At 44.9% G+C, this 15,890-nt stretch overlaps 1 protein-coding gene across 4 annotated transcripts in view; it reads left to right on the top strand.

Annotated features, from left to right (window-relative positions):
* Window positions 1–15,890, top strand: part of LOC6738535 (ecdysone-induced protein 75B, isoforms C/D) — a 111,165-nt gene that overhangs the window by 76,980 nt on the left and 18,295 nt on the right. The window contains exon 1 of one of the 4 annotated variants that reach the window (XM_016169308.3): window positions 14,176–15,755. The exons of the other annotated variants lie outside the window; for them this stretch is intronic. Coding sequence (XP_016032380.2) covers window positions 14,493–15,755 — 1,263 coding nt within the window. The 5' untranslated portion in view covers window positions 14,176–14,492. Of the gene's footprint in view, window positions 1–14,175; window positions 15,756–15,890 lie in introns of those variants that run through there. 4 annotated transcript variants of the gene reach the window in all.

The raw sequence follows: 15,890 nt of genomic DNA, 5'->3' as shown, positions 1-15,890 counted from the left end.
AATCCAATTCAATCCGAACCCGAATCGGAATCCGCGGTAGTAACAATGCAAGTTTGTTGAGCACGCGAAGCGAATGGGGAATGAAGTTCGGAACGGTTTGGTAGTCGAAAAAGAACCACAAAGAAAAACCTTGCAACTGGCCGGCAGGCCAGCTTTAACTGATTTCGCTGCTGCCTCTTTTTTCTTTTCTGGTTTTTATTTTATTTCATGCCGCCGCTTGTGTACTAACCTCGGACAAGCGGCCAAACGTTGCGGCGCAGCTCGTAATCCTTCTGGCTACCTAACGGTTACTGGCCGCGGTCAAAGACCGCTCCAACTGCCTCCCAGTAGCGCAGCTGCTGCCCTGGGTTTCCCCACCTTTTCCCACCGTGAAGTGCCCCTTCCCACTCACTGTTTTGGCCAGGTTTTGATAGCAATGGTCATGCCACGCACGTTTCGCTGTTAGTTTCCAGTTGCCAGGCAGCAAAGGCCCACGGGCAGACCACAAAGTAGCCTGGGAATGCAAGGGGGAGCACGAAATGGGCAATCAGTTAAGGAGATGGAGGGCGGATCGAGGAGTTATCGTGTGCTGAAGTACTTAGGTAATAATATTTCCAATAATTAAGCTATGATCAAGCTATGCATCAAGGAAAACATGATTAAAATAATTTGGTAAATTTGTAATTAAATATCAGAATGCTGAGAGGACTAAATTCAAATATTTTTATAAGAGCACGACGTTCTTTGAAGTTCTACTTGCTCCTTGAGTTATTTGTACATCCTCGTCCTTTTTAACTGCTATCTATAAAAAAAATATTCCAATATGTGATATTTTCATAATAAATATTTGATTTATATACCCATTATATCGACTACGCATCTGCTCAATAATATATTTGACATATTCTCTGATTTATGATCAGATTTAACTACCCAAAATGGTTTTTATTACATCTCACTTCCACAACCTAAGCCCGCATGAATTTCATTGAAAACTCTTGACTCCAACCCGTGGAAAATTGTGCGTAAAGTGCGTGACTAAGCCTATCGCCGAGCCCCGTTCCCGTTTTCCCGGTGGAAAAGTGGGGGGCGCTGAGGCCAAAACCCTCTCAGGCGTTAAACAACGTTTTGTTTTGGCCACAAATCTCAGACACTCCATGCCGACTGCCGCATGTTGCATGATAATTATGCAACCCGGCTGTGCGCTGCAGGCCAAAAAAGATCAGCAACGGGCCAGCAGAGTGGCCCCGCCTCCTCGAACCTCCTCGAACCATTCCCTCCTCCCCTCATCACCCTCTGCATCTGATTTTCGTAGTCGTTGCACGCGCTTTCATTGCATGCGTGTGCACTGCAAACCCCTATTCCCCCGCCCCTTTTACCCCCTCTCGTGGTTGGGGGCATGCCAAATGGCACTAACTCATTTCCGTCACAAATTCTATGAATGTGTAGCTGGCCCGCCCCTCGGGTGCCACTATTTTTATGGCAATTAATGTGGAACAGGCAGTTTTGGCCTGGTCAACGCTGCGTATGAGTAATCTAATATTTGCCCTGCCCCGTATAGAATTTTAGCTTTTGCCGTTTCTGCACTCTCGCATTGCTCATAATGTGGCTTTCGTTGGCTCTACGGATGCCTCCATATGGGGGTGTCAAGCGGAGGCGGGCAGTGCTAACGCACACAGTGCGTATGGGTAATATTGTAGATAGAGGCATATAATTGGGTTCCGAATGGAGTGGAGCGGGCAAGCAGTATCAAATAGGCATGGAATTACACATTATTTATTGCTTTTCAATACTTATTGTTAGCTGCAAATAATATTTGTCGTAGCTTTCGTGCATTTATTAACTACAGCAGAAATGTTTTTGTTAGTTAACTCGAGAGATTTACCCGAAAATCCATCCTTTGTTTTGGAAAGTTCGTGCTGTTGCCCAATCATTAAAAAGCCATATTTTGGCCCATTATTTTTAAAGAGGCCCTATTGTCCTTACACACGATTATGTCATTGAGCGACGTTTGGCATTTTTTCCTGGTTGTCTCACCAGTCCGTTAAATAGCTCCTAACATGGAGACCCTTAAGGCCCGATCTGAAAACAACACCTTGCCTTATTTAATGGTGTCGTGCCGTGTCGTGTCGAATCGAATCGAATTGAAGTCGCCTCATGTCAGTCAGGGCCTGTTGTCATAACCTCAAACATGCAACAGACGTCTGAAGACAACAAAAAATCCTAGCGAAAATGTCAAGCCGAGTGGAGTTTTGCAGTTTTCAGCAGAATAAGATCAAGCCGCTGGTAATTTATGTTGACTCTGAAAAAAATCGAATGTAAGACAATTTGAGATAGATTTTTTTTCGGTACTCCGCGTTGTGCGAAACTCGTTCGGCAGCCTTCAGAAATCCGCAGCACGTACCTTGTTAGCCAGCCCGTACAATCACCTCAACAGAGTTGTCCAAAAGCCCCCCACACACAGCCCCCGTGGAAATGGGAAAACGTGACTCGATGGCGGACCCCAGTCAAGTAGATGGAATTGCATTTAATGGGCCCAAGCCTAACCGAACTGAACCGAACCGAGCCGCGCCGATTTTGCCCAGGCATTAAGATCTCGCTGTTCTCCGCTGCGCCGCTCTTTACAATTCAAATTCAAAATCGCAATTGATTTCGCTGGGGCTTCGTCTGTTACGTTTGATATTTGAATTTCGAGCCGACACCAATCCATAGGCATTAGGTCCAAGAAAATTTGTATTTTTCGACAACAAATTGAAAAATCAAGCGGCGCTCTCAAGTGGGTGACACATGCAACGAGTCATTCAACTTGAGCGCAATTAATTCATTGAAATCGATGCAGAAACAACATATCAAAGCACTTCAATCATTTGATTGACTCTAGCAACTCGGCTTCTAGTTGAGTTACCAAGGTGTTTTAGCTATTGAATGGGCGTTTTGTTTGTTTTTTTACATTTGAGTGCCTAATTGTTCTTAAGAATCGCCAATAAACTGAAGTTAATTTCAATTTATGTTCTTAGACATGACATGATCTCATATTTGTGGCTTCATAAAAACAATACGACGCTATAAAATTTCAAAAATTCCTAATCCCTCATTTTCCTCAGACAGTCGCATAACAATCAATTTGCCGGCTAACCCATTTTTTTTTAAAGGCGCACAGAAATACTCCGCCAAAAAAGTTTTTTCTGCTTTTCCCTAGTTTTCCAACATGAATTTCATCTAAGAATAAAATTGTTCGAGTCCGAGTGCGGCGACAAATCGTTTTTCAAATGCCTAAAATTCGTGTTTCCGTCAGAGAGCTGTCAGAATAAGTCCCAAAAAATTAAAAATAAAAGAGCAGAACGACGCGACGTTGTCAGGAATTCACTTGAGAGGCGAAGACTATTTTTAATTGCTTTTAATTAACAGAACCTACAAAATTTTAAGTGACAAGCATAATAATTCTTGCTGCAAGTGTGCGTGCACGAGTGTGCTTGGCAGTGAGTGTGTGTGTGTGTGTCATTAATGCAATTATTTCGACAGCACAAATGTGCCAGAAAAAACGCCGAAAAAAGAGGTAAGACGAGCAAAATGCAAAGGAGTCTTTTTTCGGCAAAGGCATTTTCGCCTGTGTTGTGGGTCACACAGAACATCCGAAGTAGATAAGAAAACGGCTGCCAAGTAAAAGGCAGTCGCAAGAAAAGCAAAGGAAAACTCGGCGAGAGAGAGAGACGAATGCAAAATATGCCGCTATACCAAGTGCAATGAACTTTGGGTGGGCGCCGCTGCCAGCGGAAAACTCTGCTGCCGCTCAAAAACGACGACAAAACAGCGATGGAAAAACGACAGAACAGCACAGCACAGAACTCAACTGAAAAGCCAAGCAAAGCAAAAGCACAGCAAAAGCAAAAGCAACGAAGTCAAGCAAGTTCTAGTTGAGGCAGGCCACCAAAAGACCGAAGAACTGCGGAGAACTCGGGCCCAGACCAAAAACAGAGCATGCATGTCATTATAAAAGTCTAGAAATATCGTTTGGACACTGGAAAAAATATATTAAACTTAAATATACAGTCTATATAAAGCTATACAAATTATTATACATATGGCTCTTAAATTATAAAATTGTATGAATTTATAAATGCAAAAGCCTTTTGATATGCATTAAACAAATCAAATGCTGATAAACGGAATATTATTAGCTGAACTAACTAATCTATTAGATAAAGAGTAGATGAACAGTTGCTTTACAAAGCTTCCACAACTTGAACACACGATTCTTTCGGTGCATTTCTATTTGTATGCCCACTGATTAGGCTTGAAGATTTACAGCTAATCTATATTTTAGAATTGTATTCGTGAAGGGGGTGTTGGCCGCGGGGAGTACCCTAATCCAAGAACCATGCCCCTCTGCTAGCAAACCTCTTCCCAAGCAAACCCGTTGCGCCCCGCCCCTCTGGCTGCCTCCTCGTTTGCGGTTGGGTTTATTGAACTCGCCGAATTGGGTTAGCGTAGGTTAGCTTGGGTTAGGTTAGTTACTCGCCGCCTGCTGCGTTTTTGTATCTGTGTGCGAGTGCGCGCGTATCTGTGAGCGAGTGTGCTTGTTCTAAAATTGTGAAATGCGATAACGACTAACGCTGACTAACACCATACGAACGAGCGTAGTACATATGAAGTTGCTGCCGCAGTTCTTGTTGCTTTTGTGGGCTTTGATTTGGTTTAATTGCCCAAGGAATCGCGGGGTGGGGTAGGAGGCAAGCAGGCAAGCCAAGCAGTTCGGGTTGCAAATGGGCAGGTGAAGTGGAGCCAGCCTGTCGAGAGGGTTCCCAGTGCTGCTCGGAATCAAAGTTCTATGGCTATGCACTTATGCAGGGTTCCGTGCGGAGTTCCAGTGGCTTCTCGCTTTTGATGGGAGTTCTGATAAGTGGCGGGGTCTCTATGATTGAGTACCTCAAATGGTGGAAATGGCTCGAGATGGTGCGGATAAGATTGCCCGCTGTTAATTGGGCTCTGTGTTTTCTGTGGTTTTTTATTTCTAAAGATCCTAACTAGGCTAGTTGCATATGAAGTCAGTTTAGCTGCGGATTGGCTGGGATTGCTTGAGTTGGATTTATTTGTATTCAGTTTCATTTAATTTAATTGGTGAAGACACGGTATTTCTTTTTGGTTATTCTGGTTGTTTCTAGGGGCTTTGAGCTTAGAGAGCGAGAGCACGTACTCTATACTCTATTAACGAATTAAAAATGTAAATTTTATTACCAATAATATTTTAAATCTTTTAATTTTTTAACTTAATCGATTGAATCTAATTGTGTGCTCTCCTCTTGTATTTTCAGGTATGTTCTACACTCCCTTTTTATATAGGCATTTACCTCCACCTGAGTAAGTTATTGAAATGGGATTGCGTAGAATGCATTCTTGGGATACCACCCTCGCAGATACGAATTCCCCCAAATATCCCCCGATAGCAATTACCACGCACAAGCGAGCGACCAAAAAACAGACGAACGGACTCGACCGATTAGTGTTCCTTCGAGAGTGTGCGTGCGTATCTGTGTGTTGGCAAGCGCCTCGAGTGCGCCTGTGTGCGTGTGCCACACTCTGTTCTATGGGGCACTATAGTGAGCTATGTGTAGAGTTGTTGCCATGCTCGTTGACTTCGTTGGCTGCAATTGCAATTGCGTAGAGAGGCTCTCCGCAGACACTCGAGGTTATTGAACGGCAGCGACCTCACTTTGCATCGCACTCACATCGAGACACATGTCCACACACACACACACACATGCAAGCACCGCAACACACATTAGATTGCTGGGCAATTTTCTTGTTGCTCTTGTCGGGCAAACGCAATTTATAAATTAATCAAATAAATTATTGCCATTGGACAAGCACTGTCCGCGCTTGTGATAATCTTGTTGGCCACAAAGCATTTCGGTTCACTTCGATAATGTGGCGCAACGTTCTCGAAATTTTTGGAAAACTTTGCATTTCGCCCACTTGTAACGCGATTATGAGCGGTTTTGAGTTTGGGCCGAAAAGTAGACTGGTTAAGGGGCACTTACAAGTATTTGGTTAAAAATAAGCAACTTATAAGCAACACTTTGGAAAAATCTACAGGCGCCGTCTGGACGCTCAAGTCCAAATTGTTTGACCAAAATAATTTTGGACAAGTAAATTTTCCATTAAAGTGATCATAAAATTTAATATTTCTTAATTATTATATCCATCTTATGTGACCATAAAATATTGCAATATTTCCTAACAAATCACAATCAGTTACCCATTGTTTCTCAACCGAAATTTTTGGTGGACCGATCGAATTTGATTAATTTCATATAATTTGCTCAGACACCGAAATCTCGTCGATAAAGATCGAATCTCGATGAACGGCTATGCAGCTAAAATTACTATATTCCCAACTGCCTAGAACTCTGAACTCAATATTTCAATTATAGACCGTAATCAACTCAAGCCACGCCCACTTCCTGCAGTGAGAATTTGCTTTTTGCATCGGCAGCGGCAGTCTCTCACATATATGACTCAATATTGAAAATAATTTGCAATGACTTTTGTCATAAATTGTTCAAAGCTGTTGCATAATCCAAGTCAGAGCTGCAGCTGTGCGCTCGAACACATGGAGAAAAATATAAGGACTTTTTTATAAGTGACCTTATTAAATGAAAGAAACCGTAACTAGGATTTAAAGTGTTCCTATAGAAAAGGAAAAAAATATTATCAATTGAAATTCATTATTAACGTAATTTATGATCTACTATCCATTTTATGTTCTAAAAATTAAATAAATTAAATTTGGAGTTGTCTTATAAATTTCTTTATACATGAAGTGGTAATCAAAAGTTTTTTGTATATGCTATCAACGAAAAATACACTTTGAGTTGTATTTTTCTCCAAGTGTAAGCATTTAAAGCGCCCACTTAGCCGAGTGAGATGGCGATAGTGATCTCAATGCGTTGCAACTGAAACAGAATCAAATCACACTCGAAAAAATCACAAAAAAGCGACGCACGCCCAAATACAGCACGTGAGCTTACATTTTGGCTGGTTTTGATCATTTTTGGAAGCCTGGATTTCGGGTGAGTCATTAAAAGATCCGCCAACAGCAATGAAGAATTTATATGACAGCAAAGACAGCCGAAAAAGGCGAAAACAATGATTGAAATTACATTAATACCGGCCATTAAAGAAACCAGAATGAGACGGGGCGTGAGTGGGAGTGGGACGAAAGAGTGGGCGACAGGGACGGGTAGAATCAGGGGCTTCGGCTTCGACTTCGACTTCGTTCAGAGTTCAGTGCACTTTTGGTCAGCTTGAGGCCGTCATCACCTGATATCCCCATCTCTCTCAGCCAGCCTAGCCCCGTCTCTTTCGCGCTCTGCCAAATGCCAACGACCTGCGCAGAACTGCAGTTAGATTCGCACTGCTGCTGCTGCTGCTGCTGTTGCAGTCGCACGCAAAAGACCTTGCCTCTCTCTTTTTTTTCGTGGGTCTCCGAAACGGGTTTCATGCCCCATGTGCGAGTGTTTGGTCAACTGTTTTAATATTTGCCGCAATTGCCTGACTTGTCTTGGATTAGATTTGAGCTGTTTGGCATTATTGTTTCTCTATTTTTGTGTATATATGATTACCTTTGTTTGCCTGCTCTGCTACCAGACCCAAATAACAATCGCGCAATAATGCTAGATAATTGTTTTGAGCGCCGAAAAGTGTTTCCACTTGCGTCAATTGCGAACGGGTTGGCCAAAAATTGGGTAATGAGGGAGTTTTGATGGGGTAGCTTTAAATTCATTTTGCTAAACAAAATGCTTAATAATGCTGTCGTTCAAAAGTAATCAAAGTAATCATCACAGCTACTAATTCATTTCTATGACTGACTTCTAAAAGAATTGAGTAAACCATTTCCTTTCGGTCTCTACAACAAAGAAAATACAGAATGATATTCTGTATTTTTGAACAGTACGTTGATAAAAAGTTACATAATAATGAATAAATTCATTCAATGTGAAAATTGTAAAGAAAATAACTTGATTTCGCCACCTCATAAATACATCAGCAGCCGTGGTATCCCAAATTCGACACCTCCCCCGAGCAAAATTGAATTCAAGCTTAACCAGGCGTGTTCTAATGCTTAGAGCTTAGCTATCGATAGATCGGATCAAAGGCCAAACCACACAAAAGTAATTGCAAAATAATTGCGGCGAGTTCATTGAACTGCTCGCCACTCGCCGTCTCTTTCGCACGCCGTGACGCACGTCTGAAGGGGAACAGGCAAATAGATGGGAGACAGTACCGAAAAAAATAACAAGTAGCGAGAAAAAACACAGAACTAGCCGCGGGAGAAGCGGGAAATGTGTGGTTGGTTATAAATATTCGGATATAAATATGAGAAGCACCGTATGTGGAGCACCGATGCCCGAAACTTATTTAACAAAAGATGGAGAGATGAACAGGGGACACTTCCTGTCCTGCCACTCGTGCTTTCTTCCTCTGCGGAATTTATCCTTCAACTTTGGCCAGCTGCGGTCATTGCTCCAGCTCTGGAGTCCGGAGGCCCCAGAGCTAGCGGAGCAGCCAGAGAAACGGAGTCACATGACCACCTTCGGGTAGAAAGGCGGGTTGGGTGGGAGGCAAACACTTTCGTTGCACCCAGAGCGTAACCCCTAAAAATTTTCGTGTATTTCCACAATCAACCCCCGAACTCGTGCATCCGGTTCGGTTTTTTGCTCGGTTCTCGCTTCGATTCTTGGCCCCAGCTACGACAGTTGAACGCACTGAAAGTGGGTCAAAGCAAAACCGAGACAACGCTGAAATCACCCGCACGCCCAACCACCCACCACCCCCGAAAACACGGGAAAAGTGAAAAGTGGGCTGGGTCTGTGGGCAGCATTCTGTCGTCTGACAGGGCACAGGTGTCTTCCATTTCATTCCATGCCATCCCATTTCATTCCACAACAGCATTTCCCTCTGCGGAGAGTGCGCGCCAATTTTTCGCCTTGAGTTCATTGGCCTGGTTAAAGGACAGAGCTCCACTTCTTCCTCTTCACTATCGCAACGAAAGTGTTTGAGTGGAAAACTAATCACTGCAAACTGCAAAAACGGAAAGAGTACGCGTGGGTTAGGGGCTGCATTCCCTTTGAGTTGTAATGGGAGTCCTTTGACGAGATTTTAATCAGTGAGTCGCAGGATCACCGAGCCCTTTGGTATGGGCACCTCTAGAGTGCTTTCAGTTTCGGGATAAATGGTTTGGCCAGGTTTTTGGTTTTAAGAGGTACCTCTTTAACCTTAAATATTTACATTTATGTAAAAAATATGACGATCTTACGTCTCAGAACTTATATGGTTCTCATAACCCCCGGAAAAGGTTCTGACTCATCTTGCTTTTGGCCAATTTCTATGGCAACCAGGTGGTCGCATAAGCACCTGGCCATTTTGACCAATTAAATGCAATGCATTTCCTTCCTGAGGTCACTTCCTCTCCGCTTCTTCTTCTTCTTCTTCTTCGCAGAGCGCTCTTCTCAGCGGGCAACTGTTCCTAGGCACACAAATAGAAACCCCCTCCCCCACATAGATTGCTTATGCAAAAAAGAACCATTTTGCTGAGCGCCAAGTCAGGAGAGCGCTCTCTTTCTCCGATTCCCCACCTCTCTCGCTCTCTGCCGCTCTGTTGATACCATTTTCTTTAAGGTTATTGCAGTGCAATGTCCTCAATTGTCGGTCGCCTTGGTGTTTTGCTTTTCTCATTGCCTTTTTCGGGAGCCCAGATGCTGTCGCAATGTCCCTTGCACTCGTTCTTTCCCCGTCTCTTTCTGCTCCTCTATGTGCCTCTCTTTCGGCGGCAGTTGCCCTTCGCTGGCACAAAATGTGAAATGTGAAAGGTATTTCCGTTTTATTGTCGTGGCTCCGATTCCGGAGTTCAATATTGGTTTATTTTGTTGACTTCTGATTTGTCATCATTTGTGGTTTATTTGCCAGTGTGGGAACACATTAAATATGGTTAGCTGGAAATCAAAGGTAATCTGGATTACTTTTGGTCACACGAATTGCCTTAATTATGTTGATTTACGCGCAGGGATTACGACCTAATGAGAATTTATTGATCTTATAGCCAGTCATATGTTATTCGAAGGGAAAACTTTAAAAATAATTACACGTATGCCGTGTAGTATTGCCATATTATGATTTAAGTTAAATCATCATATTGTATGTCTTTCTGGCATTTATAATGTCCCCCTGTTAGTTCAATAAATCAGCACATGTATTTGATTGGCTATGGTTGTTCTAGAATTAACTAAACATGTTCCTGACCACGCAACCCCACCCCCAAAGACTGCCGCCCAGCCACCCCTACATGCCGCCCCAAATACAAGAACAAATACAAACACAAAGACAGGCAGCAAAAGCAGCAGCAACAGCAACGTGCCCCACAATAACAACTATTGCAAGGCGACCATGAAGGCAGCGGGTTGAACGAACTGAGCGCCAGCAGCGCAGCAGCAGAGCCAGCGACTGCAGAAGTGACGTCAATGAGCGCGAGGCCACATTGCCACAGTGTGCGTGTGTTGGTGTGTTCTGTGGGGGAGGATTGCAAGTGCAAGCGAGAGGGTGAGAGTACTCCCTTTTTGCCTACGTGCGGCTGACCTCGTGTTGCTTTTACTACTAGAACATAAGGATAACGCGAGGAAGAGAGGCACAGTGAGAGGCGGCATTATCCTTGGTGGCTGGGAGCGTTGACCTCTGACCTGAATGGCTGGCCAGGCGCAGGTCGCACAGTTGTAATTCGAACATAATTTATTTACACATCATTTAACATTTTTGGCACATTTTTGGCACCTGTCTCATTTCACAGTAGTAATTCTTAAAGAGGAAAATATTCTAAGAATATAGATTAAATCGCTTGATTTTGGAATTTTTAGTTATACTTAATAGTAACGCTTGAAATGACCATGAAAAGTCTATTGATATTTGGCTTTTGTACAGCTAATACTTCTGTCCATTCTCAAAACTGAAATGCCCCCTCGAATTCTCCAAATAGTTCGCATTAACAATGTTTGCCTGTTAATCTTTCTTTGAATTATGAGCCACTGTCGAATAAACTTCAAGACGAGCTTGACGAACGAGCGTTGAATGAACTGCAAAGCGCCATAAAGTTCCGGATCGGATTTGAAGTGCCAGTCTGAAGTCTGAAGACCCAGGCACGTGCTAATTGCTGACGCATCGCATGAGCTCCCAAAAGGGAGGAAGCAAAGGGGAGGGGGCGGAAGAAACGGGCTGGGAGAAAAGCGGTCGACGGAGTTCTGAAAGCCCAACAAACGATCGACGTTATGACAGGAGATTAGGTATTGTCTGTTTATGTGGCAGTGTGAGTTGTTTTTTAATATGTGTGGGGGCGGCTGACGCAGCTCAGAACATAAAAATGGGGAAGAAAGAACAGGGGAAGTGGAGATCGGTCGGGAAGTTTCCAAATGGCTTCGGGGAAGTTTGTGGAATGTCTTGTTTATGTTTCAGATATTCAGATATTGATTAGGGAAACCTATTTTAGTAGAGATCAGTGTGGAATTGAGGCGATAGTTTAAATTTTCCTATGAAACACTTCAGATCCCTTGATCATTCAATCTCCACATAGATACGAAAGTATCTTGAGCTAATTTCGACAACCATTCAGCCACGATATCGTTCCATTTTCCTTCGTTTTCTCCTGGCAACCATTAAATTGCCAAACATTTTTGGACCTGCTCAACAGCTCTTCTGGGGCGATCGATCGATCGAATTGATGTCAAGTTCCGACGGTAGCACCCTCCGCAAAGAGAAGAAATACACCCCAAGCAAAACAAAGAACCGAAACAGAACAGAAATCTTGGTCAAGCAGTTTTTGAGGCGGCGATCGTGCCAACAGGTAGGCGGTTTCAGCAAAAAACACTGGCAGCAAAATAAACAAAAACGGCAAGAAACCCCCCGCGGCATAGAACCATTCATGAAAGCAACTCGAGCCCACCGAAAAAAAATTAAAAACAAAAATTAACAACAAATTACAGCCGAAAATATGTGCGAAAGCAGAGCCGAAAAGAAATTATTTAACAAACAAACAAAGAGTGAATTATAAAGTGACGTTGCGGATCAAAAAAAGGGGGAGGCCAGAAAGAGATGGTGCGACGGGACGGGGAGCACGACAGAGAGCACAGTGGGAAGAGAGAGGCTATGGGTATGGCTATGTGTGCTTGTCGAAGTGCTCTCACTTTCTTTTGAAACTTGTTATTCGCTTTGCGAGCAGAGTTCATTCACATTTGGCCACGCCATGAGAGAGAGAGGAAAGCAGAGGGAGTTGGAGTGGCCGAAAGAGAGGGGAAATGGCACGGCACAGCTGTTCTCGAAAGTTCCCCAGTAGCCGCGTTCGAAAATGAGCGCAAATCTCTTAGCACCCCCAACCAAGGTGCAATGACCCCCGATTTGGCAGCTTAGATTGCAGGCTCTGTTCAGAAATTTGCGAAAAATGTGTGCAAATTTTTAATTGCCAAAGACTTCCTTGAACGCATTTCGACAGTTTTATATGCATTTGTGCATACTGAACAAGCTCCCCACACCCTCCCCCTCAAAGCCAGGCCCACCTGAGGTTTCTGTGTCGTTGACCGACCGCCAGAGCTCAAAAATCGCACAAATATACATATAAACATATACCCAAATACATACGTATATATATCTGCCTGAACTGCAGCGAATTTGCATGCAAAATGCATTGAGAGCACAGCTCGCTCTTTACTTCGTTTCGAGTTCGTTCGGCGTCGGCCTCTCCGTTCGGCTCTCTCGCCATCCCGCTCCCGCACACATTGGCCTCTCTCTCGCAGCTCCACATTCGAAGGTGGCTGACCGAAATGTGGGTCACGACAATGGCGGGGTTCGTTGAACTGAACCACCGCCGCAGTCGCTGTCGCAGTCGCTGCCGTGCTCGCTGCTCTGCCTCTGCTGACGTCGTTAACGTTTTGGGGCTTTCGGTTACGTAGCTCGTGTGCGAGCGAGAGGGTCTACTAGAGGGACTGCGACACACAAAGTTGTGTGCATTTTTTGGCCCCAAAAAATCACAATGGGCACAAAATATTATTTAATACATCACATAATTGTTTAATCATCTGGCTGGAAGGTGTCGAGTTCATCGAACTGCCAGCGATTGACAAATGCGATTTTCAATGCGGCAAAAATATTTACTCAAGCAAATTGTTTGCACTTCGTTAATTAGGCGGGGAGTGCCGCCCAAATTGGGTCATATTTTCAGAGTACCTAAGAAGTTGGAGAAACAGCTGCTCAGACATTTATTTTGTACAAAACAATAATAATTGTTTACCCTTATTTTAATTAGCAAATTTCTAAATAATCTGTAAATATATTCATACACTTTCCTTTGCCAGGCGTTTGTAATCGCCATCTAAAAATATCACAAATTTACTGCATTATAACTCTTTGCACATTTCGAAAATTGGGAGCTTAGCTACCATGCTATATCGTCTAAAGAGTCTGAAAACTATCGCACAGCTTTATCTCAAATATTTCGAACTGTTCTGGAAACACACCCCACCCCATCCCCTCGGGTTTAGCTGACCCCAAAAAGCGTTCGGGAACATCGTTCCACATCTGAGATCCTCTTAGGCCTGTCATACTCGCTTTGATGGCTCAGCCAGCCCCCATATCAATTAATCTTATTTGTCACTCATTTATCAAAACATGAGCAAACACAATACGCGCGCTCGGAATCTATGGGGCACAATCGAACAGCCCGCCTGTTCTGTTTTGTTATCAAACAAAGCTGATCAGTCAGGTGGCAGTGGCAGCACAACTACCTGAGATACCTGAGCTACCTGAGAAATCAGAGTGTCGCGTGGGTGTTCGAAGAATTGTTTACCAGGCGCCCCCACTGCAGCAGCAGCAACAACAGCAGCAGCAGCAACAGCAGCGACAATCCCCGCAGCAACATCTATTGTTAGACGCTGGCGTCGCTGTCGACGCTTTGGAGTGAACGTCCTCAGTTGGCACACAAAAACAAAAACACAAAACGACAGCAGCAACATCAGTGGGGAGTAGGAGCGGGACGGGGCTGTGGGGCACTGGGGGAGTGGAGGCCGAGAGAGCGGGAGAGCGAGAGAGCGACCCGAAGCAACACAACACCAGCACGAGGCCCAAAAAGACACTTCGGCTGGCTTCAGCTTGTGTTGCTCTGGGTCGTTTTGTGTTGCTGGTGGACGCTGCTTTCATTCGCAAATTGCTCGTCGTTGGCAGCGGTTGTGCAGAGCAAGAAAAGCGCGCGAAAAACCAAGCAAAAAATTAATACAGCTGGATCAAGCGAAAGAGATAGAGAGCAGAGCCAACAGCAACAAATGTTCAATAGCAAATGATATCGCATATTTTTGTTGGTGCCAGTGAAGTGAGATCAAAGTGAAGTGTGCAATGTTCCTTATTAGCAAATCGTAGAGCAACCAACAATCGAGAGTTCAAGTGTCATTTCGAAGCCAAAAAGCAAAATCTCTAATTCAAATATGGTTTGTGCAATGCAAGAGGTTGCTGCCGTGCAGCAGCAGCAGCAGCAACAGCAACTCCAGTTGCCCCAGCAGCAACAGCAGCAGCAGCAGACACAGCAGCAACATGCAACAACGATAGTGCTGCTGACGGGCAATGGCGGCGGTAATCTGCACATTGTCGCCACACCGCAGCAGCATCAGCCGATGCATCAGCTCCACCAGCAGCATCAGCACCAGCACCAGCAGCAGGCCAAGAGCCAACAGCTGAAGCAACAACACTCGGCGCTGGTCAAGTTGCTGGAGTCGGCGCCCATCAAGCAGCAACAGCAGACGCCCAAGCAAATTGTTTACCTGCAGCAGCAGCAGCAGCAACCGCAACGCAAAAGACTGAAAAACGAAGCAGCAATCGTACAACAGCAACAACAAACACCTGCAACACTAGTAAAGACAACAACCACCAGCAACAGCAACAACAACACCCAGACAACAAATAGTATTAGTCAGCAGCAACAGCAGCAACAGCAGCAGCAGCATCAGATTGTGTTGCAGCACCAGCAGCCAGCCGCAGCAGCAACACCAAAGCCATGTGCCGATCTGAGCGCCAAAAATGACAGCGAGTCGGGCATCGACGAGGACTGCCCCAACAGCGATGAGGATTGCCCCAATGCCAACCCGGCGGGCACATCGCTCGAGGACAGCAGCTACGAGCAGTATCAGTGCCCCTGGAAGAAGATACGCTATGCGCGTGAGCTCAAGCAGCGCGAGTTGGAGCAGCAGCAGACCACCGGCGGCAGCAACGCGCAGCAGCAAGTCGAGGCGAAGCCAGCTGCAATACCCACCAGCAACATCAAGCAGCTGCACTGTGATAGTCCCTTTTCGGCGCAGACCCACAAGGAAATCGCCAATCTCCTGCGCCAACAGTCCCAGCAACAACAGGTTGTGGCCACGCAGCAGCAGCAGCAACAGCAGCAGCAGCACCAGCAACAACGAAGGGATAGCTCCGACAGCAACTGCTCGCTGATGAGCAACTCGAGCAACTCCAGTGCGGGCAATTGTTGCACCTGCAACGCTGGCGACGACCAGCAGCTGGAGGAGATGGACGAGGCCCAGGACTCGGGCTGCGACGATGAACTGTGCGAGCAGCATCACCAGCGACTGGACTCCTCCCAGCTGAACTACCTGTGCCAGAAGTTCGATGAGAAACTGGACACGGCGCTGAGCAACAGCAGTGCCAACACGGGGAGGAACACGCCAGCAGTAACAGCCAACGAAGATGCCGATGTAGGTTTAGAGCCTGGGGAATATAGCTTAGCTTGGCTTACTTTTAGACATCTAATACCCTGAAAGATATATCCTCTCATTTACCCTTATTTAGCAACTATTGATTATTATAAGTGGCTAATTTGTTTCATTTTT

Source organism: Drosophila simulans, chromosome 3L (genome assembly GCF_016746395.2).
Source record: "Drosophila simulans strain w501 chromosome 3L, Prin_Dsim_3.1, whole genome shotgun sequence".
NCBI lineage: Eukaryota > Metazoa > Arthropoda > Insecta > Diptera > Drosophilidae > Drosophila > Drosophila simulans.
The sequence above is the reverse complement of the archived record's forward strand: the minus strand, read 5'-3'. Positions and strand labels throughout refer to the sequence as shown.